Raw genomic sequence first — 26,664 nt, forward strand, 5'->3', positions numbered from 1 at the left:
TCTCCTTGCCTAGTTGCCATTGTCTGCCAGTCTGCACTTTGCTATTGTTTTTGCTTAACGGTGAATAACGATAAACGACGTACACAGACACATGCAAAGAGGAAGAGACGTTTAGATGCTCACGTATGCCCACTTCCACAAAGTGTTAAGCTGCCAAGTGCAAGGACATGCACATGCTTGCAACCAAATGCATTGGTAACCATGTGCGTGTCTGTGTGTGAGTGCGGGCAATAAATAAAATCAACAATGGCTAATTGCAAGCACAGCCTTTTATATAAACAAGCACACAAACGTATGAGGACCAAGAGACACGTGAATGAAATGCATTGTGCATTATGCAAGCTTCAAAGCGCCTAGCTGTCGTTCATATAACTTGACTAGCAAATACCCTGTATACGATTCTGTTAACAATATTTATTTTATTTTAAATCTTACTGTTTTACTAACCTTGTTGCTGCTTAAAATAATTATGATCATGTAAAAATACTTTTCTATTTACTTGTCAATCTATATACCCTTTAATACAACTCAATTCTATGGCAGTCAAAAGGGCCCGGCTGAGCCTTTCACTTTCATACTAGTAGCGGCTGACACTGCTGCCATGTTAAGGAGTGTGCCAGAATGTGGTGAATTTTGCGAGAGAGAGAGCGACAGAGCGCTCTCAGCACACACACATTCAAGGCAAGTTAACACATAGCCGGCCCCGGTAGCAGCTGCTGCTGTATAAAATACAATGCATGCCAACAGGCGCGCAAAAGGTACGAAACTCACCAGCTTAAGAGAGCGTTTAGCAATTTTATCGATATATCGTTTACATCGATGCATACTTTGGCGCAAGTTTACTAAGTAGCTTAAATATAAATTTTTCATAACTAATTCCAGTAATTGAATATTATAAGTTAATGATATGTTAATTAACAGATATGAATGGCATATGGTGTTGGTAGATATATAAGATTTCCTACCATTTTAAAATTATTGCTAAATTATTAATGTCACTTTTTGAAAAACGAAGTCTATCGTTTGGTTTTTTGAACTCATCTTGTGTTTATCGATGTGTGGATTTACTTTGCTACTGTGCGCGCTCTTCCATGAATTTGTAATTGAAATGGCCGCGTCGCGACGAAGTGCTTGCAGTGCGTAGGCGGTTGTCGTAGACTGACGTCGTGGCCATAGCACGTGCTACGAGTGCGGTGCGTGCAACGGTGCCACCACCATCAACATCAATACTATAACAACAGCAGCAGCAGCAATCGTAGTAACAACAACAGCAGCAACAGCAACAGCACCAGCGAGAACAACAACAACAACAGCCAAACGACCACAGTAGCAGCAGCAGCAGCAGCAGCTGAAGCTAGAGCTGACTGAAGCTGTAGCTGAAACCTGAGGTCGTAGCAACAACAACAACGTGGAGTAAAGCAAAGCAAAATCACAAAAAATAACGGCACTTAAATAGCAAGCGCATAGCGAATTATGAAAAAAAAAAAATAACGGCCAAAAGTTGACTTTGCATTTGTAAAATGAAATCGAGGTGAAATATAAAATGAAAGAAAATCAAAATCAAAGACAAAAACAATTAAATTGACTTGCATTTTTATGAATTAAATCAAAGTGAATAATTGTAAAAAAAAAAGACAATAACAAAAACAGATGTGACTAAAACTTAATGAAATTTTTGAGTGTGTGACAATAAATTAGATTTAAGTAAACAATTTGCACCTTGTTATTTGCACCTGACAAAGACTAAGCCAATCGACGCTGACAATAAGTAACAGCAAAAAATTAAGTTAATTATATTTATTGAAAAAAAAAAAAAACAAATTTATATACATATAGACAATTTTACATAAATTGAATCAAATTGAAGGTGTCGAAAAGAAGCAAAACGTAAATGCCATTTACGCAAATAATACTAAACAAAGAATAAAGCATAACACAAAAGAAGAGGCAGAGCCAACCAAAGAAGAAGAAGAAGAAGACGGAGGCAGGCAGCAGCCGAAGCCCACAAAACGCAAACAGGATACTTAAAATATCAAGGCAAATACATACAAAAACCACACACATACAAACGTTCACACTCACGCTGTTTCCACAAGTGTGTGTGTGTGTATATATATATATATATATATATATATGTTTATGTATGTGTCTGCGGCTCGACAACTAAAAATATATTGTGCGCTTCATATTTTTGGATTCGACTTCAGTTGTTGCCCCTTTGCGACGTTGTTGCTGGGTCGCTGATTCTTGGATTTTGTAAGCAAGGCACGAAATAAATATATATAACAACATCTACAACAACAACAAGTAGAACAACAACAACTAAGGTGTTTTTGGCCCGTGGCGCGACAGGCATAAAGCAAACAGCAACAGACTTTGCCAGTGTTAGATGCCAAACGCTTCAGCTGAACAGAGATTGATGCTGCCAGTCAACGCACAAACAACAACAACAACAAGAGCATACGACAACCGCCGAGCTGAGTACAAACAGCAATTGAGATATGTAAGTAAAAAACAAAAAATATATAGATATATATAAGGCAAGTAAAAAGTATGTGTGAAGTTAACACGAAATAAATTTAGCGTAGCATACTTTTTGGGGATTGTAAAAATTGGCTATAACGAGACTTGAAATTATAAATAAGTAAGCTTATGTTATATTATGACGGTTAACTAAGCTGATTAACTGTTAAATGTCTGTTAAGAAAATGTTATTTAGTTTACTATTGCCATATCATAGTTTTTGAGGCGGCAGAAAGAATATGAAGTTAATAAATCTAATAAAACCAATCTATAGGATAAGTTGATTATATGTTAGAGGTATGTTAAGAAAATGCTGTTAGATGACTGATAATGTTAGATGACTGTTAATCAAGCTGATTAACTGGCCTATTAGGAATGCGTCGTTTCTTTCTATAAATAACACAGCTTAATTATTCGACTTTTAGGAATTGAAATTTGATAAAACATATGTTATGTAAGTTTTGCAATTGTTATGTGCATGTTAAAGACATGTTACATAAGATCACTGCCTGTGCTTTTTACGCAGCCTACTTAAAATAAATTTTATCTCTAATTCTATAAGACATGGAAATATTAATAGAATATTACTCAGATTTGGCATACGTTTAAATATAACATATATGTTAGATTTAATTGACATATGTTAACTATATCTAAGGGCAAATTGACTGTGGGATATTGTGAAACTTAGTTTAGTCAATTGTGAGCCTTAGGCAATATATGAAGTATGCTCACTTAACAAAGAACGAAGTTGAATAATACAAAAATTTGAACAATTTGAAAAACAAATTGATGAAGTACTTTAGTACAGTAAAGCATACACCAATTAGCGATACCATAGCATAAAATTTGATGAATTCAAATATCAGTCAAGTTAACTCAAATTACCAGTTGGTATTTCGGAATGCAATGGTAAGAGACACGGGTCATACGTCAAACTTATATAAAAAAGGGCAGCAAGAAATCAAATTCGTTTCAAGCGACAAAGCTTTATGCATATTTTTACAGCATTTAAGTGTGAAATGATGTGTTGGCGCATTATTTGACTTAGGCAAGGAAAAAATGTTAAGCTCACACAACACAAACACGCGCACAATAAAATACGCACACACAGTCACACATACATAGAGAGATAGGGCCAGCGTAAGGCAACACAGAGAATCTGTAAACCCTGACGGAGTTGAAGTGGCAAACAAACAGGGCAGAAACACACAGACACTGAGACAGAGAGCAAAATGCGAAATACAAATATAAATACACAGATACACACAGCGCACTCACACACACACACACTCACAAACTAGCTGTACGTGTGACTTACAAGAAAAAACACTTATACGCCACGTTGAACGTGAAACGGTCGCAAGTTTTATCAACTTGTGCTGGCTGTGCTCGGACGCCGCAAACTCAATTTGGCATTTAGGCTGACTGGCTCTGACTGGCTGCCTGGCTGGCTGCCTGACTGGCAGGCAAAAGCACAACAAATACACACACAAACAGCTATATAATGTACCCAAGACGAAAATCGATTGTGTGATGCTGTAGCAAAAACAAAATAACTTCCATAAAGGCCTCACGGCCTCACGGCCTCACTGCCTGCCGGCCTGCTTGAGTCCCCGTCAAATGGGCCAACAGCAAACGTATTTTGTAAGCCGATTTCTGCATTTGCCGTTTACAGAATTTTGTTTGCTCTTGTTACTATTGTTGTTGTTGTTGTTGTTGTTGTTCTACACGAACCTTATCAATGCGTTCCATGCATTTTCTGTTATTGGGTTTAGCTTGAAATTTACATAGTTCGTCTGCCTAATTACTCTGTAATGCAAAATCAATTTACAAAAGCCAGCTATCGGCCAGACAGACACGCTGCAGGCGCATTCAATTAACACAATTTCAAACGAAAGCTCCATGAACTTGCCCTAAAATTGACTTAACATGAACTGACCTTAGACTGGATAGGATCGCTAGGTGCATAACAAGTGTGTTTAGGGTAACGAAGCGTTTTAGTCTTTTTTTGAGTTGAATTGAATTGTTTTTTCCTTTTTTTTATAGCAAAGTTTAAGGTGAGCTAATTAAAGCCTACAATTAATTACCTTACAAAATGGCTAACATATTGTTTACATTTTATTAACATTTGTTGCCTGGATGATACTCTGATCAAATGAGAGTACCTTAATTGTAGAGATTTCGTAAATATTGTTAACATTTTATTAACATATCAAAGTTGAATAGATTTTGGCCTGTAAATGATGATGATAACACGTGGCTCATAAGTAAATGGCTAAATAGCTGTAGCTAGGTAACTAGATGGTTTTTCGGTTGAATTTCGTAATTTTTTGAGACAATAATTAATTTTCCCAAAGCTTTTGATGCTGAAGTTAATTTTAATGAAATGTGGAATACCAAGGGCAACCAGCAGAAGAGCTCGAAGATAAGTCAGAACTAACTAAATGAAAGAACTGTGCATACACACACACATACACCCAGGAATACCCACTCACACTGGGACACACTCATACAATAGCTGAATAACAAGACAATTTAATGCCAGCAAATTGCGCAGCAGCAGCAGCAACAAAAATTTGACTGCAGCTGCGGCTGGGCCTGGGTCTGGCTGTGAAGCTGCACAAAACTCGAATGTCCTTGACGCCGCTCGACAGGACTTGGCCAACTGTTTGCCATCGTTAGAGTCTGGCGCGCTATCGCTGTTGCCGCACAGACACAGAGCCCCCGTCTCTTAGCCCTGGGCGCGTGCTTTCAAATGCGATTTACGTTTAGCGGCTAGCATTCGAAATCTAATTAAAATCTGAGGTGCAAATAATGCAATGCAATTGAAATGAAGACGATTTATGTGGCGCATTCATTCGCAACTTGGCGCAATCATAAATTATGCGACACGGACAGCGAGCGACCCAGACAGTTAAGCAGACGGAGAGAATGGGCGAGAATGGGGGAGAATGGGGGAATCGGGCCATTCAGGGTGCAAGAACTGCGCACAAGTGGCAAAAAGCGTTCAAGTACAAAAATCAATTTCCGTCGAAACACTAGCTGGCAACCGGGACAGGAGGCGTGAGGAGTGAGGAGTGAGGCAGCAGGCGTGGCTGCAACAAAATGAAATTGAAATGTGGCAAAACGAAAGACAAGCGCTTAATGGTTAGCTGCATGTCTGGGTGACTAGCTGATAAATGTAACTGTATATACACAGGCATAGGGCAGCATATGACCACACACACACAGACAATGGACTCGCTGACTCAGTGACTGACTGACTGACTGGCAGTCAGACCGATTGTCAAACTGACTGTCAACGGTTGAGCGCACACAAGCGCTGGGACAGCATCCTGACGAGCACGCGACTTGCTCAGAGCGACATCTATCAGGACATTTCGACATCCTGCTCGCTATCTCTACTCACACACACACACATCGGCACACCGACACACCGACACAGAGAGCTAGCTTTCATTGCTCGTTCAGGCATCATAAACCGCTGCCACGTGCGGACCAAACGAGCGTTCGCAAATGTCAAAAACAAAGCAAGAACAACAGCAGCAAAAGCAGGAGCAGCAGGAGCAGCAGTAGCAACAGTAGCAGCAGTAGCATCAGCAGCTTCTGTTTGTCCATCTGTCATTCACTCATTCACTCACTCTCTCATCTAGTCAGTCAGTCAGTCATTGCCGCCTTGACTAATGAAATGCCATCGCTGTCATCAACATTGTTACAGCTCCTCCTGATCAAAATGTAAACTTAAAATGACAACAACGAGCCACAAAATGATGAAAATGAAAATGAAAATGTTTATTCTGTTGATTTTCCAGCCAGCACTAAATCCTCAGCTCCATTGACAGTTGGCCAGACAGAGCTGCCACACGGCACAGTAAATTCACTTTGAGTTTTGATTTTAATCATAGCAACAATTAGCTATTTGGAGCAAATATTGGAATATTGTCTGTGGGTTGTAATCGGATATGAGTTGCAGTTAGTTTGACAGCTTTTCTTAATTTGTTCTGAAATTTGATTGTTTCAATTTCTTCTGAATTATCTCTATCTCTCTCTCTCTATTTATACGTGTTTATCTCTCTATCTGATTCTGTCTTTCACTGTCTGTCTTTCTTTCCTCTTTCTTTCTATCTCTCTCTCTCTCTCTCTCTCTCTCTCTGTATATTTCTCTCTCCCACACATTGTCTTTTTTTTCTTTTTCTGTTTTATTCCATCTCACTCTGTTTCTCTGTGGCTTGCTCTATATATCATTTTCTTATTGTCTCTCACACTCAATCTAGCTATATTTTCCTATATTATTCCATTGTTTCTATAATCACCCATTCGCCCTCTTTCACCCACTTTCTCTATACCTCTTTCGCTCTCTTTCTTTCTCTGAATTTGTGAAACATTATAATGGGTAATTTTGCCTGCTTTTTGTTCTGTTAATGCACAAAATTTAGTTACCAAATCAATCAAACGCACAAAGCCCTACCGTAATCAGATATTTTGCTACGGCACTATGGAAATACTATTGAAAACTAGATGAATATTCTCTTAAAGCCAAACCTTAACTAAGCTTCATGAAAACTAATACTAAATAGTTGACTATGGGTATGCCAAATAGTTTACCGTTTCGCATGATATACAGTGAGCTCAGATAGCTGAGTATGCATACATCTATATATATTTATATACATATATTTACACATTCGAATTTCACGCACATGCAAATTCGTTTAACTCGAATTTCCAGTTTGTGGAAATTTCCAGGAAATTTCTCTTTGCCAATTAAACTAATTTCGACGCATTTGTCAGTGCTGTGAATAAGTGAGGCTAATCTGGAGTGCACTTACACGCCATTCGAATTGATTCCTCGAAACTTGCGTCAATTTGTGAAAGGATTCCAGAGGCATTCCTATCATAGAGGCAGCATGCTCTACGTTATGGCTATGCGGCTTAGATGGGCTGGACTGGGGCGAGAGTATTGATGGCCTAATTCACGCACTAGCATTTCGAAGCAATTGTGTATATGACCATAACTTGCCATCAAAGGCTCAGAACTATCAACACACACATACACATACACATACACATACCTACACATACGCGCATAACAAGGACATGACAATGCAAAATCCTTGCGGATTTGAGAAAGCAGGAACTATTTGCTTACACTCTCACACACAAGTCGGATGAAAGTTGAACCCATACACATGCATATGTATGAGTTAGGAACATTTAGAGTGTACACACACATACACACACACACATGGACACACCCTTTGCTACGCGCACAATTTTCTGCATTTCAGCCATGTGCAAATCAAACATGACAGCTGAGTGGCAGGCAAACAGTGGCCCAGACTCCACTCCAGCCAGCTAACGGCAAGGAACAGGACAGACCATTTAACGGCATTCAATTTCATGTGCTTACACGCACACGCACACACGCACACACACACCCATCTCGGTAACCGATCGCCGCTAGCGGAAATGAGACGAAATGAAAGCCCCGAAAAAAAATGGGATGGGCTCTGTGCACAGAGTTGAGTTGAGTTGAGTTGTTGCTGTTGTTCTTGCTGATGAAGTTGATGATGATAATAATGACATTGATGATGATGCTGATGGCGGCGATGATTGTCACTCATTGACACGCCTATTGAATGTAAAATGAAAATGAAAACATATTGAATTGTTAGCAAAGCGAAAGCAAATATTGTAGATGCAAATAGATGAACTCATACCCATTAGCAAGGAGAAGGATAGTAGAAGAAAATGTAAAATAAAATATAGATATATGTAAAATATATATAGATATGTTTATCTTGTTAAATTATTTATTATATATTGTTAAATTATTCAAACAGCCCTCGCATTGATGCATATTTTCATAGGGATGCTCTTCCGCTTCATTGCCTTTCAATTCATATATTGAAAATTATAATGAGATTCTCTTTTCAATACTCTGTCAGCATTTCTTATATTAGAAATCATAATGAGCATTTGTTTTAGCTACTCTTTCAGCATATCCTATGCCCTGGGCTCATTACAGGGTATAATCAAATCAGGCAAGCGGATGTAGGCAACATTGAATTTGGTATATGTTATATGCTTATTATAGTGGCCAGCTGCAAACTGTCACTCATACCTGAAGTGCGTATAAATATACATATACATATACATACCCACACATAGACGCACCCACTTAGAGTTTTTTTTTTTGCAACATTTTAAACAATTTGCCTTTGACTTGAAAGCTGCACAGTTCAGCATAGTTGAATTTTCATTGTCGCCATTTGTAGCACGCGCACAACAATACGCCGTATTGGTGTGTACTCACACACACACACACATACATAGAGGCGCACACACACACACACATACATAGAGGCGCACACACACACACAAGTAAACGCCCAGCCATTGCAGGTTGGCACACAATCACATTATGTCGCACGCCCAAGCCCCAATCTGATTGCACAATTACTTACAATGAAATCAGGTATTGTTGTTGTCTTTCTTTTCAATGTTTCTCTATGTGTGTGCTGAGTGAGTGTGTGTGCCCGTGTGTGTGTGTGTGTCTTATATTACGTTTCGTTTGTTAATTGTATGGGCGTGCCATTGTGCTCAGCGCGTTTGTCTGCCATTTTGTTACATAAAACTCTAGTAGAGATTTTATGATTGTGTTTCAGTATCTTTATCTTTGTATCTTTATCTGTTTATCTACAGCTTTAATTGTCACCTTAATCTTTATGGACAGCTGAGGTCCTTTATAACTCACAGTTAGCTAAGCTTCTTCCTGTGACTGTGAGAATTACAACATTTTATTTACTGCTGGTTATTAGTTGAAGCTTAGTTACCTTTCTATGCGATTCTCATGAATACAACTGAATATTTAATTTCTAGTTAGTTCTGAAAAGTATGTAGAAGATTTTGCATATGAGTTTTGTTGAACTTAGTCATTCTATGAATTTTATATGTTATAGTCTGATTCGCTTTCAGAGTTCATTCTCTCTTGGTGTGTCTTATTCTCTATTTCGCTACATATATCGTTAATCATTCCCATCTATCGCTCTCTTTATCACTCTCCCTATATCGGCGTAGACAGTCAGAGGGAGAATCATTCTCTCTCGCTTATTAGCTCTAAGTCCTACTCCCTCTTCCTAGCGTTCTCTCTCTCTTTCTCTGCTTGTCTCTCCATCTCTATCTTAGTCTTTCTCTCTCTCACTCTCTCTCTATTTTGCCTTCCCTTTTTGCATCTGCATATATCTCTGTGTCTTTCTGCATCTTTCCTCATTCCGGTTTATCTCTCTCCCTCTCTATATTTCCGCCCTACCATTGTCTCTGGCTTTCTGTTTGCCTTTCTTCTCGTCAGACAATCTTTGACTAATGAGATCTATCTTCCTCTCCCAACACAGCCTCTTCTTACACTCTTTCCCTTTCTCCCCAATATTGTCCTGAATATCTCTAAGAGTCTCCCTCGCCACAGAGTCCACACACCTACCTGAGAGCTACCTGTCATCTGTTATTGCATAAACTAATTAGATACGCACACATATAATTTATGGCCAACAGAAATGTAAAGAATATAACTAGCAGCGGGGTCATAAATTTCAAATTATCCCCAGCTCCCAGGGTCCGAAACAAAGTGCAAAAAAAAAAAAGGAAGATAAATATTGTTAGCTGGAAATTGTACGCATAGCTGCACTCACACTGGGACACTGGGCTCGACTGAGCTCGACTCGACTCATGCTCAAGCTCCAACTGTGAGTTGGCCGCTCTCACACACGTTGTTCAAATTTTTCATGATTCTCTTTCCCAACGTTTTTTTCTCTCTACTTTTTTTCTGTCATTTTTCCCTTGCCTGCGTCCACGCCCCTTTGGGCTGACAGGCAATGGGCGTAGCGCAATCTAATGAAATTCCAAGAAGCTCGGACCACAAGCAGATGAGAAAATATGCGAAAGATACACAAGCGCACACAAGCACACACACACAAGCACACGCACACGTGCACACACAGAGACAGGTCGAACCTGGTCTACATGAGATGAGTAGATGAGGTTAGGGTTGAGCTGGTCGCATATGGGTAACATTATTAGGACACACGTCCGCTTGAGTCGCACCCATGTCAACCGTGATTTGGTGTTACTTTGGACTTTGACCTTGGCCCCCAGCTGTCCAGCTGCCCGACTGTCCGGCTGTCCGGTTGTCCGGCAGGATGCTGCCAAGACAAATTAAGCAATGGCCCCAAAGCAATTTGATGGCGACATTCCGATAATTGGCCCAGCCTTGCATAACACACAAATCCCCAACACTGTCCCCAACACTAGCCACTGTCCGGCTAGGACATGTTGGCATTTTAATGATGTGGCATGTCGCAGCCAGCTGCAATTTGCCAACACTTTCATGGCAACACATTTTTAAATATTTCCGTTATTAAATAAGCTGCATAAATTGCTCAGACACTTGGCATAGTTCGCTAGGGATAGGGTTAAGATAATGCTGGTTTAGTTTAGTTAATATTAAAGACGGTTAGAGATAGGGCTAAAGCATGGAACAGAATTCTTTCAGAAGAAGTTTGAGAAATAAATCAATATATTTGCATTTCTCTACAGATCTCAAGCAAATTGATTGATAAACAGCAAAGAGACAACAGGAAGAAATAAAAGCCATAAATAAATTACTTCCAAATCGGAACCTTCTATATAAACATAATCTCCCCTATGATAATAATCTCCCTATATTAATAATCTCTTTTATATGTGTAATCTCTTCTACGAGTTTAACCTCGTCTATAAGCATAATCTTTTATTTATTATTTCCCTCCCCCTCAAATGAAAGCTTGGATTGTATTCGATTTCATAACCGAATTTGCTTTAAAAAAAAAAAAACTCAAATAATTGAATTTCATTTGTGGTTTCAGCTGAGTTTGCTCCTTTTTTCCCGATTTGCTGTTGCCACACTTCCTGCTTGCCGCTGGCAAATAAATATTATAAATGCATGGAAAATAAAATATTGCGACGAATGTGTATGCACGTCTCACACTCACACTCACACTCTCACAGACACACACACGACACACGCACACATACATAGGCAGACACACGCACACAAATTATATTTACTTGGCATTTGTATGCTTTATGCCAATTCGAGACTCATATGAACCATAAACTGTTTGCATTTGTTAGTCTGGCCTCAAGAGCTGCTCGAATTTGGCCAGAAAACGAATTATGTGCGGGTAAAGCGAGGCGCGTTTAAGGATAAAGCGAATGAGGGAACGGCAAGGAAGGGCAAGGGGGCGGGGGTGGTTGAGCGTGTAAGCAGTGAAGCGTATCCTGGTGGCCAGGCAGGGAGTGAATGTGTGAGAGAGTAGCCCCTCCAAATTGTAGTCATGACAACATTTTTGTAGTCGCTGCAGCAGACAAGATAAGCAGACAAGAGATGCCGCTGATGCTAAGGCTCCTGCTCCTGCTCCTGCTCCCGCTGCTGTTACTTAGTCGGTTTCGACTCCTTTTGGAGGTTTCAGCTCATGCTGCTGCTCCTGCTCAGAGTTATACTCCTTTTGCTGCTGATTCTTTTTCCACCGTTCGCCTCGACTCCTGCTCCTGCTGCTGGTCCCGCTTCTACTCCTGCTGCTGTTGCTGCTGCTGCTCCTGGTTACACTTCTTTTGATTTCATTTCAACTTCTGCCCTTTCCTCCTGTTCCTGGCTCTGCTCTTGTTTGCACTCGTGCCATTTGCTCATACTCCTGCTTCTTGTTTTACTCCTCCTCATGTTGCTGCTGCTGCTTCGGCTGCTGCTGCTGGTTCCGCTAAGTCTTTTTTTGTTATTCCAGCCATTGTTTCATCGTCTGTTTAATCCAGTCTCTGCTCCTGCTTCAATTGCTGGTCCTGCTCCTGGATTAACTTCTTTTGCCTTTGCTTTTATTTCTTATTTTGCTTCTACTCTGATTGCTGTTCCTGCTGCTGATTTTATTTTATTTGTGCCTATTCCCTGTACTGCTCCTGACTCTGATACTACTGCACTAATTCTGCTTCTGCATATTGCTCCTGTTCCTCTTACAGCTCCTACTGCTTCCTCTACTTCTGCACGTCGCTTACTCTCATCTGCTTTAGTCTCTTCTTCAGTCTTTTGCCCTTAGTCTATTTTCCACTTCTCTTCTGCTTCTGCTCCCAGTCTTCTCCATGCTCCTGCTCCATTTTCCACTCAGCTTGAGGTCATCGTCACTTTCTTGAACCCGTCTCGCATGTGTCTCGATTTCTCAACTAAAAAAAATGTGAAAAAAATTTCCTTAAAGGCCAAACAAATCGCAGATTGCAAATCACAAAAAATACACACAGACCTCATTTGCTTTGGTTGTTGTTGTTGTTGCAAAATCATGGCCAAAATGCGACTTAAAAGGTTTAAATTCCAAATAAACTTTGCTTTTTACTTCACTGGCTGTTGCTCCTGCTGAGACTGAGGCTGCTGTAGCATCTTCTTCTTATTCTTCTTCTTCTTGTCTGATTGCTTTGGCAAACAGTATTAAGTATACGTCTAGTTGTACAGCTGTTAATACTGCTGTTGCTGCCTCTACTGTTTGTCATTGCTGTTGTTGTTGTTGTTGTTGTTGTTGTTGCTTTGGTTTTTGTTTTTGCTGTTTGAAAATATTTGCGCAAAGTTAACGCAGTAAATTACATTCGGCATATGGAAATGGCAAATGGAATTTCAAGTTAATCAGCAAGTTATTTGTGCGCACCGAGCACAATATACGAAATACGAAGTACAAAGTACAAAGTACGAAATGCGGGCAAACACAAAAAACAAAAACAACTTGAAGCACAAATATTTTTACACTGCAAATCTTTGAAATATTTGCACTTTAACTAGCTGGAAAACTGTGCAGAGCAATGCAATAAGATAATTGAAATATTTTACTTTTCCTGACAACTCAAATTGGCTAGAAATGCTTTATTTTGCTCTCAACATTTCTTATTGGAGTTGCAGTGGTTTTGGCTAGCCTTCAGCTTGTCCAAGGTTGGTTGTGGCTCTGACATTTGAGTTAATTAAATTTGCGTATTTATCATAGGCCTCAGTTGTTATTTATATTAAATATTTTCTATATTTATTTATATTTAATATACAAATTTATTTATATATATTTATCTAAGCCTTCTAATTTATGCATTTGCTTCAGTTTCATGCATATTTCCATTGCTAAACATTTCTAAATATTTCATTTGAAATTTATTTAATAACGAAGAAATTGAATTTAAAGCAAGTCCGAGTTCTAGAAGGGCCCTGCTCATAGCTTTTATGCCAATCATTCTATGCTTCTTTATTAGCATGCATACATACAAAAAACTCAAGCACACACACACACACACGTACATATAAGGACTCTGCTCTGCTAACTGCGCAGTTAGCGCAGCGACATGGCCTTGGACAGCCTTATGGGCTTTACTATGAGAGCTTCACTGTTGACGAAGTGTCCTTCTAGATGCTCTTTCTTGATAATGATATGTAAAAGTGTGTTTGTTTTCATTTTCTTTACACATTTGAATAAATTTTAAACAAATTTTTACAAGAAATTGAAAATTTCCATTAAGTTAACAAAATCAAATTAGAGTTTTTTACTGCAAAGAAATTGAATGAGTTATCCAGAAATATGATATGCTTATAATGATATATATGTACATATCGGTCCGCCCGTCTGTCCGCATGTTTAATAAATGTAACATCCGTCGAGTGTCATATCAGTCAGCTTCTGTCTTGCAGTCGCAGAACATTTAGCTTCATCCATAAATTCGCTAGAAGACCTGAATTAAGAGAATTTATATTTCTGTAAATCATATCATTATGTTTTCTATTTCATGAGCAATGAGCATACATTTTTCCAAAAGCTTCATATTATTCAGTCAGTCCGCATTGATGTACCTTTACACAGAGTCTTGTAGCATTCAGCTTTTGTTATGCAGCTGCCTTCACGCTAGTTTTTGCCACCTTCACTAGAAGAGTTGACCCACAGTTTCAGAGGCATTCATGGGGCCATGCTTTTTTCTGGACGAGTTAATTATGATCAATATTTCCACAAGTTTTATTAATGCACCTTTCATCGAGACTCGTAGCATTCAGCTTTTGTCATGCAGCTGCCTTAACTACATCTTTGTGGATTTATATATACCTTATAGAATTTCGGTTTTTTATAATTTCAATAACATTTAATCCACGTTGATCCCAAAATGTATGCTATAATAATTCGTAAAAGTATTTCGTCAAACAGAAACATTCAATATATGCAAATTTTCTTCAAAAGAAAAACATTCAATATATAAAATTCTCTACAAAATTCCAGCCTAAATCAACACACACTTTGGATTTTTTTAAATCCTATAAAGCAGCCTTTAATAACAGATTAAATCTGCTTTAACATAATAATAGTAACCCAAACATAAGATAAACAAAGCGAAAGCAAAATCTTGAAACAGCTTAGAAAAATTATTGATTTTAAACATTTTTCCCAAAGGGCTTTAATAGGTAGTAGAAATTTCCTCAGGCTTATTATAAATGTATATATTTTGTAACTAGGATATGTGCTTAACGCCATTTGCATGGCCCTAACCAAATTTCGCGAGCAAATTGGCCGAAATATGAGGCAGCTGAGGGTCGTTACTGAGGCCAATTGAATTGATTCCTGGCTCGCTTGAAGCTGTGCAATATGTGAAATTATATTACGGCCAGATGATAAACAGTTCTGGGAATTTAAACAGATAACCGCGTGAGTGTGGAGCTCTGTGTATGTATGTGTGTATGCCCGGTTGTTGTCGTTGTTGTTATTGTGTGCACCTGTCAGAGTTGACTGAATCCTATTAGTGTCAATTTTCGTCCTTGACACATTATCAAGCAGAACTGAGCTCTCGCCGTCTCTCTTCCACTCTACCTCTCCCTCTCTCACACTCACTGGGCTTTTGGCGCCTGCTGTCTGTGTATGTATATATGCATTGTCCTGATTTTTCTGCTGCTTTCGGCTTGCATTTCACTTTCACCTGTTGCACCTGTCTCGCTCTGGCGCCAGCCCCTGATTGGAATTGTGAGCAGCTGGAAAACTGTGTGCAACAGCTTACGCATTGAGGTCACAGCAGCAGCAGCAACAGCAGCAACAGCAGCAACAGCAGCAGCACACAGTATACCCTGTATTTTGTTTAATTAACTGTTTTATTGACTCGTCATTGATGTGAATTGCCTTTGACTGCCAGCTGGCAGCTTTCAATCATCCGAATCGAGCGTAAGTCATAAATCGCTCAATTATTTCGCGCTGCCAGCTGCCAAGCAACAGCAGCAGCAACAACAACAACAACAACAATCGCTTTAAGGCCACTTTAGTCAGCCATGTCAAAGGCAATGGAGCCATCATAATATTGTGTATTATACGCTGACAGCTTTAAGGCTCAGCTGCTGACACAGTTTCTACCAGCAGCAGCAGCAGAGGGGCGTGTCAACAAATGAATATTGGGCAATATCAAAGTGGCTGACAATAAAGCGCAGCTACTTACCAAGCAAATACAGTATACATACATATATATATATACAAATATAACTATATTGCCATACACAACTATCAAGAGAGAGAGAGAGAGAGAGAGAGAGAGAGAGAGAGAAGGAGAGCTGCTGTCTCTGGCATGAAATATATATTTGGCAAAAGGGAGGCGCACGTGACCGACGCATTGTATTTACATCATTTCAGACCCAAATGAAAAGTTGTCACTGATTAAGTGCTTTAGCTGGCGAAATTATTTCACTTGCCATCAGTTGGCTTTATTTCAACAGCTATTGAAATGTTTAGCTTCATTAACTAAACTCTAAATTACTGAAACAGCATGTTTGTATATGAGTTTATGAATATTATTATGAAAACTTGTTTTTAAATAGAAATAGAAATAGAAATAAATAGAATAGAAATAGAAAGAAATAGAATAGAAATAGAAAGAAATAGAAATATAAAAGAATATTAGCTTGTGTATATATAAAGAAAATAAAATAAAATCAAGTAAAACGTATACATAATATGGAAACTCAACTGAACATTTAATTTAGTTCACTTAAAAAAAAAATAAAATAAAAAACTACATTATATGATCCTCAGTGGATTCAGTTTAGTACAATATTATATTTAAGCATAATTATCTAATAATGTATTGTTGAAGTCTTTTTTGCACACGCTTAAAATAGTAATCTTAGTCTCTCTGATTTATTTGTTAGATTATCTCGACTGTTGTTTGATACGATTTCTAGTGCTTAAAATTCTTCAGACAATTATTTATAATAATGCTTAAGGTTTTAATGTAACCTAACCGAGCTTAACTCAGCGTAGCCTAACTTTAGATTAACATAATCTACGCTGACCAAACCAATTCCTAACCTCCTTCAATATATCTATAGCAATCTTCATATTAGTTTCATATTTTGTCCATTTTAAATAAGTTTAGTGAACTTTCATACAAACAAGCCACAGTTGGCTTCTATATAAATTATAACCATATAGATATTTGTATAATAACTCACTCAACCTACCAACATTATCCCATCTGCCATCTGCTGGCAATGGTATAACAGGCTATATGGAAAATGCCGACACGTGCTCAACGCTATGACAATTTTTGATAATATGGCCAATGGCCGCTGGCAATGGCAATATGTATACATGTATTTGGTATCTCTAATGCGGGCTGAGTTCGAGAGGTGAGAGGCCAGAAAGCCAAGCCAGAGGCCAATGTCATTGTCTGTGCGATGTTTTGTTATGTGGCCCGGGCTAATGGCATATCCATTAGACATAAAAGGCCAAATTGCGTGGCATGGTAACGTTTCCGTTTCGCCGAGAGAGAGAGGGAGAGGGAGAGAGGGAGAGAGGGAGACTGATTGTATAGAGCGTATCCTGCACTTTTGTCTGGACAGTTGTGGGCACGTATTAAGCCAAAGTGTGAGCCATTGCATAATTGATTTTTATTCATGCGGCGAGTGTTTTGCATGCGATGTGGCCTCAGCTAGTTGGCATTTGTTATGCACAGCATGTGCCACACACACTCTCCCCCTCTCTCTCTCTCTCGCTCTCTCTGTGTGTGCGTTTGATGATAAGTTTATCAAGTGCTGAGCAAAAGTTTTTGCCAACTGTGTTAAATGCTGAAACTTTTTCATATATTTGCAGTTCGATTTCGCTTAATGACGCTGATTAAAACATGAACGCACTCGATATGAATAAACAATTTCTAAGCGTTTCGCACGAATCGCACTCGAGCGATGCTCAACGCAATCGAACACGGTAAGTGCTGCCACGCCCCCCCCCCCATGCATTAATAGTGTGTCCACTTATGCTAAAGTTGTTTTGCCTCTTATACTTGTAGCTCGGAACGCGCTTCGAGCTTGGCCTTGCCACTCAACTCACTGCTGGACTTTTATGACAAGCAGCAGGAGCAATGCAAGTCGGTTACATTGCTGCCGCTGCCCAGCGGCAACAATAGCAACAGCAACAGCAGCACCAACATCGACAACATCAGCAACATCAGCAACATCAACAACATCAACAACAGCAGCAGCAGCAGCTCCAGCAGCATTGTGAGGCGTCACTCGTCCCACTACTATCCCATGCTCGAGGACAAGCAGAAGCCACAATCTGCCGCCGATTTGCTGGTGAGTCCTTGAATATCCTTCAAAAGGCTGGGCTCAATTTTAATTTAGCTGCAACTTCATAGTTGCAAATTAAATAGGAAACTTTTATAAGAATATGTTTAGTTGAGGGCTGAAGGGCTTTTCTTAGCGGCAGCACATTGCCTTGGAGAGAAGTTTTTTATATGATTTCTAAGGAAAATGAAATGACAATTTCATATGTTTTACTGGAAATTTTCTATTGATATTGCTAAGGGAATGTAATATACAGGTTAATATATAATTATGTTTAAGTAAGACTTTTATAAATTGCTTCTGTATTTAATATTAGCAATTAAAGCTAGCTGCCCTACAGCCACTCATTCCACTCTCTTTTACTCTTTCACTCCAAGTAATATAATATTCTGTTGACCTACCCAAAAAGCGGCTTAAAAGTTTATTCAATATCGATTTCCGCTTTTTATAAACTATTTATAAACTCTCGAAAGGCACTCAGAAACAAAGTCGTAAGCTCAGTTCAGAGTTGGCAATTGAGCTTTTAGTTTGTTGTTGGCTTAAACTAAAATTTTCCATTCAGAGGTCAGAAATTTCACAATTGCTCAACTTTAGCTTCAGTTCAGTTTTTGGCCAACTTTTCGAAAAGTTTTCTCAAAATATATCAGCAATAATTGCTACCCATCACTTGGCGGTCATTAGTTACAGTTAAAATGCCATTTTCCCCCAATTTGGCTGTAAACAAGCTAATTGCTCAGCACTGTTGCACTTAGTTATGCGGACAAACTTTCGCTGGCGGTGCATAATTTATCGATAGTACAGTTTCACAGTTACCGCCCACTTTCCCCTACCTGCCTCTGCCCCTAAGTGTGCCATGCACGCGCTGCACAATGTCAGGCTTCACTCACCCTCTCCCTCCACCCCTCAACAACGAGCCACCTCAGTTGCCCCCCTTTTTAGCTATCTGCCCGCATCAGCGTCAAACCGCCGTCAGCGTCAAAAATGTTTAGTGTGCCACGCGCACAAATCTGCGGGCAAACAGAGTTCACAACAGCAGAGAGAGAGAGAGAGAGAGAGTGAGAGGATGGGCGCTGAAAGTGAGAGAGAGGGAAAGAGCAAGCTGTGTCAGATTTTGCACTGCGGCTTAGCGCCGGCTTAGACTGACTCATTGCCCGTCCGAATTGCCATTTGACTTTCTACTTTCACATTATTTTACTTTTGTTGCTTCTGTATGTGTGTGTGTGTGTGTGTGACAGGTAAACATGGCGGATCAGAAATATTGCAAGTCAGCCAAGCAGCAGCAGCTGGTGCGTGTGGACACGCCCGTCACGCCACCGCCGCCCATACCGCGTCGCCTGATGCGCGCCGCCAAATGCGGCTGGCAGCCCGGCAGCCAGGATGTTGGCCAGGATATAGTCGCCGCTGCCGCCGTTGCCGCCGCCGCCGCTGCGGCTGCCAATGGCGGCAATGTATTTGTTTATCCGCAGCCAGCGAGCGCCAGTCAGAGCATTGAATGCACAGCGAACGCTGGCGCAGGTGGTGCTGGTGGTGTGAGTGGTGTGGGTGGTATTGGTGGTGCTGGAGGAGGGGGCGTGGGACAATCAGCGCTGCTTGTTGACCTAGCCGCACGTCCGACATACACGGATGCCGATGGCATATCCGATGACGACCGCATGAGCTTGGAGAATTCCGTTTTCGATGAGTCACTGACCTCCACACCCGTCAAGGTCGCCGGCTATGCGCACAGCAGCAGCAGCAGCAGTCGCTACGGCATGATGGCCAAGCGCGCCCAGCGCTCCTCCAGCAGCACCGCCGACTCGGCGTATGGCTCATCCACGGGCGGGCATAGCGAACGCTTCGCCTCCAGCTCGACCAGTGTGGACTTTCGCAGTCGCTTCTCATCGGTGGACACGCAATCGTCGCTGGACGAGAAGCCGCCGAGCATTTCAATCGATTCGCCGCTGGCCAAGGACACGTGCCGCCTCGAGCGAGCCGCTCTCAACGATGTCATGCACAAGCTCAACAATAATCTGTACAACAACAGCAGCAGCAGCAGCAACTGCAACATCAATAGCAGCAGCAGCAGCAACGCCACTGGCTGCAATCCCAACAACAACAAGCTGCCGCAGGTGCCGGCCCGGAAGATGCCCCAGCTGCCGGCCAAGCTGCCACCGCCGCCGCCCAATCCGAAGAGCAGCCACAACTCGAGCAGTGACAGCGGCAAGGAGGCAAGCAGCAGCAGTGTCTCCGCCTCGGCGTCCACTTCGTCCGCTGGCAGCGGCTCGAGCACCATATCCAGTGCTACCATGTCATCCAGTTCGGGCGCCGAGGCGGCTGTCGCCGTGGCCGCCAGCGCAGCCAACAATCAAGTGAAACGTCCAGGTCCGCCGGAGCCGCCCTTGCGCAATCTGAGTGCATTCGAGTGCATGGACAATGTGGCCAAGGTGCATCAGGCGGGCACACCGCAGGCAGCACAGACACCATCGGCACCACCACCACCACCACTGACTGTGCGCAACAAGCTGACGCGCAAGAAGCCGCCGCCCATTGTCTATCCCAAGCTGCAGCAGCGGCAGGACTCCACGCTGTCCAGCGACAGCTACTCCATCAGCTCCAGCCCCGGCTACAACTCGAAGCTGATGGAGACGCCGCTGCTCGCCTCCACGCAGACGGCGCGCAAGAGCCAGGCGCCCAGTGTGGTGCAGCGACAGCCGCTGATGGATTTGGTGCCATCTCGATTTGGCATTGGCTCCGGCAGCAATCAGCCTCAGCAGCAGCAGCAGCAGCAGGCGACGCCGATGCGTGGCAAGATGAATTTCCGCCAGGACTCGACAATATCCAGCGACAGCTTCAGTCAGACCTCCAGTCCGGGCTACAATCCCAAGCTGATGGAGGCGCCGCTGCTGCCCTCGTTGTCCGCCAAGCGGCTGTGCAGCGCCCCGGCGCCCATTGTGTGTCGCCAGGGCGTGCAGCACGAACCCATCGAGGAGCTGGAGCCGCCCCAGACGCTGTCGCCCCTCAACAAGTGCGCCAGCGCCACGCCCAGCAGTCTACAAACCATCGTGCGCTTCCAGAACGGAGCACCGCACACCATGTCCTTGCAGCATCAGGTAAGGCAGATTCACGCCCACTAATCCTCCCTCTCAAGACTTACTCTCTCTCTCTCTCTGTCTCACTCTCTCCCTCAGATCATCAATCGTCGCAAGAGCTCGAATCCTTACATCACCAACGGCCGCTTGAAGTTTCGCCTATTCCAAATCCTGATCAATGCCTTCGCCCTGCTGGCCATCGCCGGCGGCTTGGCTGCCTACTTCAATGCCTATCCCACAATTAAGTTCGTCAATAAGACGATCATCAATACCATCCATGTGGAGGATACATCGAACTTTGGCAAGAACCCGGCGCCGGGCACCTGTCTGCCCATCATCATCAAGTTCTGTCAGGGCTCGCAGATACCCTACAATTACACCGTGTTCCCCAATTACATTGGACACTTTGGTCAGCTGGAGACGCAAGTGGTAAATATGCGCCCAATTGTCAGTCAATGCAGTAAGTAATCCCATTTGCAGGATCTGGACTCCTTTGAGGCTTTGGTCGATGTGCGCTGCTACGAACTGGTCTCGCTCTTCCTCTGCACGCTCTTCGTGCCCAAGTGTGGACAGACGGGGTAAGTGGATCTCTCTACCGAGCATCTATGTATCCATGTGCCCATCTAACACATTCTCACCCCGCCTGCAGCGCCGCTGTGCCGCCCTGTAAGACGCTCTGCACGGAAACAATGCGTCGCTGTGGCTTCTTCTTTGACGTTTTTGGCTTGAGTCTGCCGGAGTATTTGAATTGCAAACTGTTCAAGGACTTTTCCAGCGCCGAGGACTGTGTGGGCTTGGATGAGGTGCGTGAGGTCATGGTATCGTCGGCGAATCCCAAATGCGATGGCTTCCAGTGCGACACCAGCCGCTGCCTGCCCAAGGAATACGTGTGCGATGGCCACCTGGACTGCATGGACCAAGAGGACGAGGGCAACTGTTCGCGCTGTCACGAGGGCGAAATCTATTGTGGAGACGAGCGTTGCATTAGCATCGATCACATTTGCGACGGCGTCATCGACTGTCCCTACGCACAGGACGAACGCAATTGTTGTATGTATCTTCAGGAGACTTGAAATCCTTAATAGCTAATTGATATGATCTTCATCTTGTGCTGCAGTGCGTCTGAGTGAGCGCAATGGCGATGTGGGCTCTGGCGTCTTGGAAGTCTTTCGCATGAACAAGCGCCAGTGGATGCCAGCCTGTGTGAAGAACTGGGATCGTGCCGTCTCGCCCAGCGCTGTCTGCTCCATCCTGGGCTATTCGGCCGTGAATGCCACCAGCGTGGTGACCCAGCGCACGCATCGTCCGCTGCTGGCCTCGGTGAATGTCTCCACGGACATCTGGAAGCTGTATGCCAAACGCCGCTCGACGCTGATGCAGGAATTTGCCAACTGCCGGCAGACAGAGGATTATCCCATAGCTGAGCTAACCTGCTCCAATTTCGGTGGGTTTAACAAGGAATTTACTCGTGAAGCTGGACCTAATCCCTTTCTGCTTTCCCTAGAGTGCGGCAAGGTCAAGCGTGGACGTCACAAGCCCTCCAGGCGCATCATCGGCGGCTCTCAGGCCAATCCCGGCAATTGGCCCTTCCTGGCCGCCATCCTGGGCGGACCCGAGAAGGTGTTCTACTGTGCAGGCGTGCTCATATCTGACCAGTGGGTGCTCACCGCCTCCCACTGTGTGGGCAAGTAAGTTCAGCTGAACCTTATATGGATGTAGTTTTACTATATGTAACTCCTCATCTTTCACAGTCATACGGTTATCGACTTGGAGGATTGGACCATACAGCTGGGCGTTACGCGTCGCAATTCGTTTACCTATACAGGCCAAAAGGTTAAGGTCAGAACGGTCATACCACATCCGCAGTACAATATGGCCATCGCCCATGACAATGACATAGCCCTCTTTCAGGTGGGTTACCTAGGAATTTCCTTGATCTTTTGTTATTTATTAGCTTATTTTCTTCCTTTGCAGCTGGCCACCCGTGTGGCTTTCCATGAGCATCTGCTGCCCGTATGTCTGCCGCCGCCCAGCATCAAGAGTCTGCGACCCGAACAGCTGTGCACCGTCATTGGCTGGGGCAAGCGCGAGGACAAAGATCGTAAGTGATTAGACTCTTCCTCTCTCTCTCTCTCTCTCTCTCTCTCTTAGATTTAGTTATATGTCTATTTATTATCATTGCAGCCAAGTCCACCTACGAGTTCATAGTCAATGAGGTGCAGGTGCCCATCATAACGCGCAATCAATGTGACGAATGGCTGGACAATCTAACCGTATCCGAGGGCATGGTCTGTGCGGGCTACGATGACGGAGGCAAGGATGCCTGTCAGGTGAGCATCTCTATAGAATACATACATATATATATAAACTACTTAAGCTATTATTCATCCTCACTGTCTCTCTCTTTAAAGGGCGATTCCGGCGGACCTCTGCTGTGTCCATATCCTGGCGAAAAGGATCGTTGGTTTGTCGGCGGCATCGTCTCGTGGGGCATCATGTGCGCCCATCCCAAGCTACCCGGCGTCTATGCGAATGTCATTAAGTATGTGCCGTGGATCAACGAACAAATCCAGAAATATTCACGTCCAGCCAACGAGGATCCAGTGCAAAAATACGATCTGCATCCGGGCGGACCCGATATACTCTCCAAAATGGCAACGGGTCCGGTGAGGAAGCGCAAACCCTTCAACTATCACAATGGCAAGCCGAAGGGCATTGACTTCTACGACAGTGAGGAGCGTAAGTAAGCGAACAGAAGGAAATTGTAAAACCACGAAATACATATGTATACCTAGCCTATATAGAGAAATGGCCATATTATGATCTTTGAATAGAGCATATCCTTGAAACGTTTGCACAAAGTACAAAGCCGAAAAGCTCTTGTGCTGGACACACAAACACACACATATACCCTATACATATACATGTATATATATATGGTCATATATATATATATATACATATCTATTTTGCTACTGAACTTGAGGTATAGCTGGTATTTTGAAACAGCATTCAATGATTCCAATTGAAATCAACTTAAATCTGGGGCAACATAAGCGTAATGTCAATTTTTGCCGAATTTATTTGTCAATTTTTTTACACAGAGTTTTCTATGAAATCCGAAATTCGATATCCGAAATCAGAATTCGAAAATCAAAAATCAAATGTCAATGGATAAATACATATATATAGAAACAAAATATATAAATACATATTCCCAAACATAATCCCTGTGTATCAATGTGTCTAAGAAAAAGTAAACAATTGTGGACAATAAAATATGAAACTAAAGAGATATACATATATATTTAAAGAAAACACTACACAGCTTTAGCTTAAGATAAATGTAAACACTTTGGTGTCTGTATAACTACTATAAAGGAAATCTAACTGTAAACAAAAATGTATGATTGCCGCCAAGAAAAACGAAGAGTAAAAAACTAAGCACAAATATTATAATAACTATGTATACTTAGAGATTAGTGAAAGAAAAAATAAACTATGGACAATACCAAAGAAGAAGGAACAAAACAAAAATTGCTGATCTAAAGCATTTGAGATGATCTTTCAGTTAATCAAATGTGCTAACGACAATAAGAGGAAAGAGATACGACACCTAAAACTTAAATGTAGCTGTTCTTAAATGTAATAGAAAAACTTCTCTATAAGCACTATACCTAGTTATAGCAAAAGTCATGAAAATACTTAACTACAATGCGTGGGTTTCAGCTTTAAACAAAACACAAAAATAATGAAATTGAATGTGGAAAAAAGGGAAATACTCAACTATAAATATATATCTATATATGTATTATACATGCATATATATTGAAGGCTAAAATTGATGTACTATTTACACAAAAAGAGACAGAGCTAGAAAGTGTTAGAAAGTGAGAGAGAGAGAGTGAGTATACATGCTTTTTAAAAATGTAAAGAAAATCTAAAATTTATAGCTATATACAAAACTAAATGTTAAATATATTTATTTGTTTTTGTTGTTTTTCTGTTATTTTGCCAAGCAAGAAAAACTCTCTCTTAAATAAAAATATATATTATATATATATGTGAAGTATATAGTAGTTGCTTTTTAGTTACGAGAGAAAGAAGAAAGAACGAACAAAAAATAAAAACAAAATAAAACAATCAATAAATCAAAGTTTTTGCTCTTAGTTGAAATTCAGTTTCGCTTAGGCGCCTGGTCCTATGCTATGCCTATGCCTATGCCATCTAGTACTATTATATACACACATATACATTTGTAGCTATATAAAAGTAAAAATGCGTAACTAAAGACTCAAAATTGGTTGTTTCAGGCTTAAACGAACAAACAAATCAACTTGATATTTGATTTCCTAGTTAAACTATCATTTCTAGCTAAAAACTTGTTGACAAATGCTTTAGATGAGTATTGCGAGTATTACGATTATAAAACATATATATCATACTATATCGATGTGTGTATGTGTATAATCTATAATAATACGATGTGTATTTAGCATTAGACAAAATATATATGCATGTTTTGTACAATCAGTTTACAAAAAGAAAAATCAGAGTATTCAAGTATACCTAGTACTACTTTAAGCCTAAGAGAAAATGAAGAAACAGAAAATGAAGCGCATATTACACAAGGCACACGAAAATACTTTAAATACAAAGTAAAAAGAAATAAATAAATAAAACTAAGTGAAATATATATACAAACAAATATACATATATCGAAAGAAAGTATAGATATATATATGTGTGAATATATATCTATATATATATATATATATATATATATGAAGTAGCTTTAGCTTTAAGCAGATGTGATGGTGTCTAAAAATTTATACAAAACATGTGCAAGTGTTTATACAGATATATATATATATATATATATATATACATATATGTATGTGTGTGTGACACGCTTAGATATATTAGACACACACACGCAAGAGTACTACATATATTGCTTATACTTAAGATCAATTTACCACATATATACATACATTTAAATATGTATTTGACACGCATTCTGTGTAGTTTGCATGTATTCTCATTTACTGTTTGCCTTTACAGTTTTGCATTTGGTTTCGTTAGCTTTGGAGACACTGTTCCCAAAAAAGTCCTTATATATACTTTATATTCATTGCCGATTCATGAACATGCTAAGGATCTGGGCTATACCCTGTAAAAGAAAATAATAAAAAAATAAAAATAAAAACAGAAACCAACGCTTAGCTTTATGTATATTTAGTCTAAAAATATATAATTAAATATATATGTATCTATATATATAGATGTAATAATGCTTAGCATTGGCCAGTGGAATATGTTATACACATACATGCATATACATATATACTACATATATTTATAACGGATCAGCATGTCAAGAAGTACATCTACTTTAGTATTGATAAAATTAAGCACAATCAACACATACATAAG

The 26,664-nt window shown here is 41.0% G+C and overlaps 1 protein-coding gene across 2 annotated transcripts; it reads left to right on the forward strand.

The window, feature by feature from the left end:
* Window positions 1-1,601: 1,601 nt before the first annotated feature.
* On the forward strand, window positions 1,602-24,947 carry LOC6579328. Of its 2 annotated transcripts, none has more exons than XM_002005188.4 (13): window positions 1,602-2,503; window positions 17,688-17,801; window positions 17,884-18,169; window positions 19,396-21,249; window positions 21,328-21,657; window positions 21,709-21,806; window positions 21,878-22,278; window positions 22,346-22,672; window positions 22,733-22,916; window positions 22,980-23,139; window positions 23,203-23,329; window positions 23,413-23,558; window positions 23,640-24,947. In XM_002005188.4, exons 2-13 carry the CDS (start codon window positions 17,719-17,721, stop codon window positions 23,973-23,975), a joined length of 4,332 nt encoding a protein of 1,443 aa, XP_002005224.3. In that variant the 5' UTR covers window positions 1,602-2,503; window positions 17,688-17,718; the 3' UTR covers window positions 23,976-24,947. The 2 variants fall into 2 exon arrangements, with proteins under 2 accessions (XP_002005224.3, XP_043867055.1); XM_044011120.1 differs by having other exon boundaries at window positions 21,328-21,654.
* Window positions 24,948-26,664: the final 1,717 nt, after the last annotated feature.

This window comes from Drosophila mojavensis, unplaced genomic scaffold, assembly GCF_018153725.1.
Source record: "Drosophila mojavensis isolate 15081-1352.22 unplaced genomic scaffold, ASM1815372v1 contig_80, whole genome shotgun sequence".
Taxonomy (NCBI): domain Eukaryota; kingdom Metazoa; phylum Arthropoda; class Insecta; order Diptera; family Drosophilidae; genus Drosophila; species Drosophila mojavensis.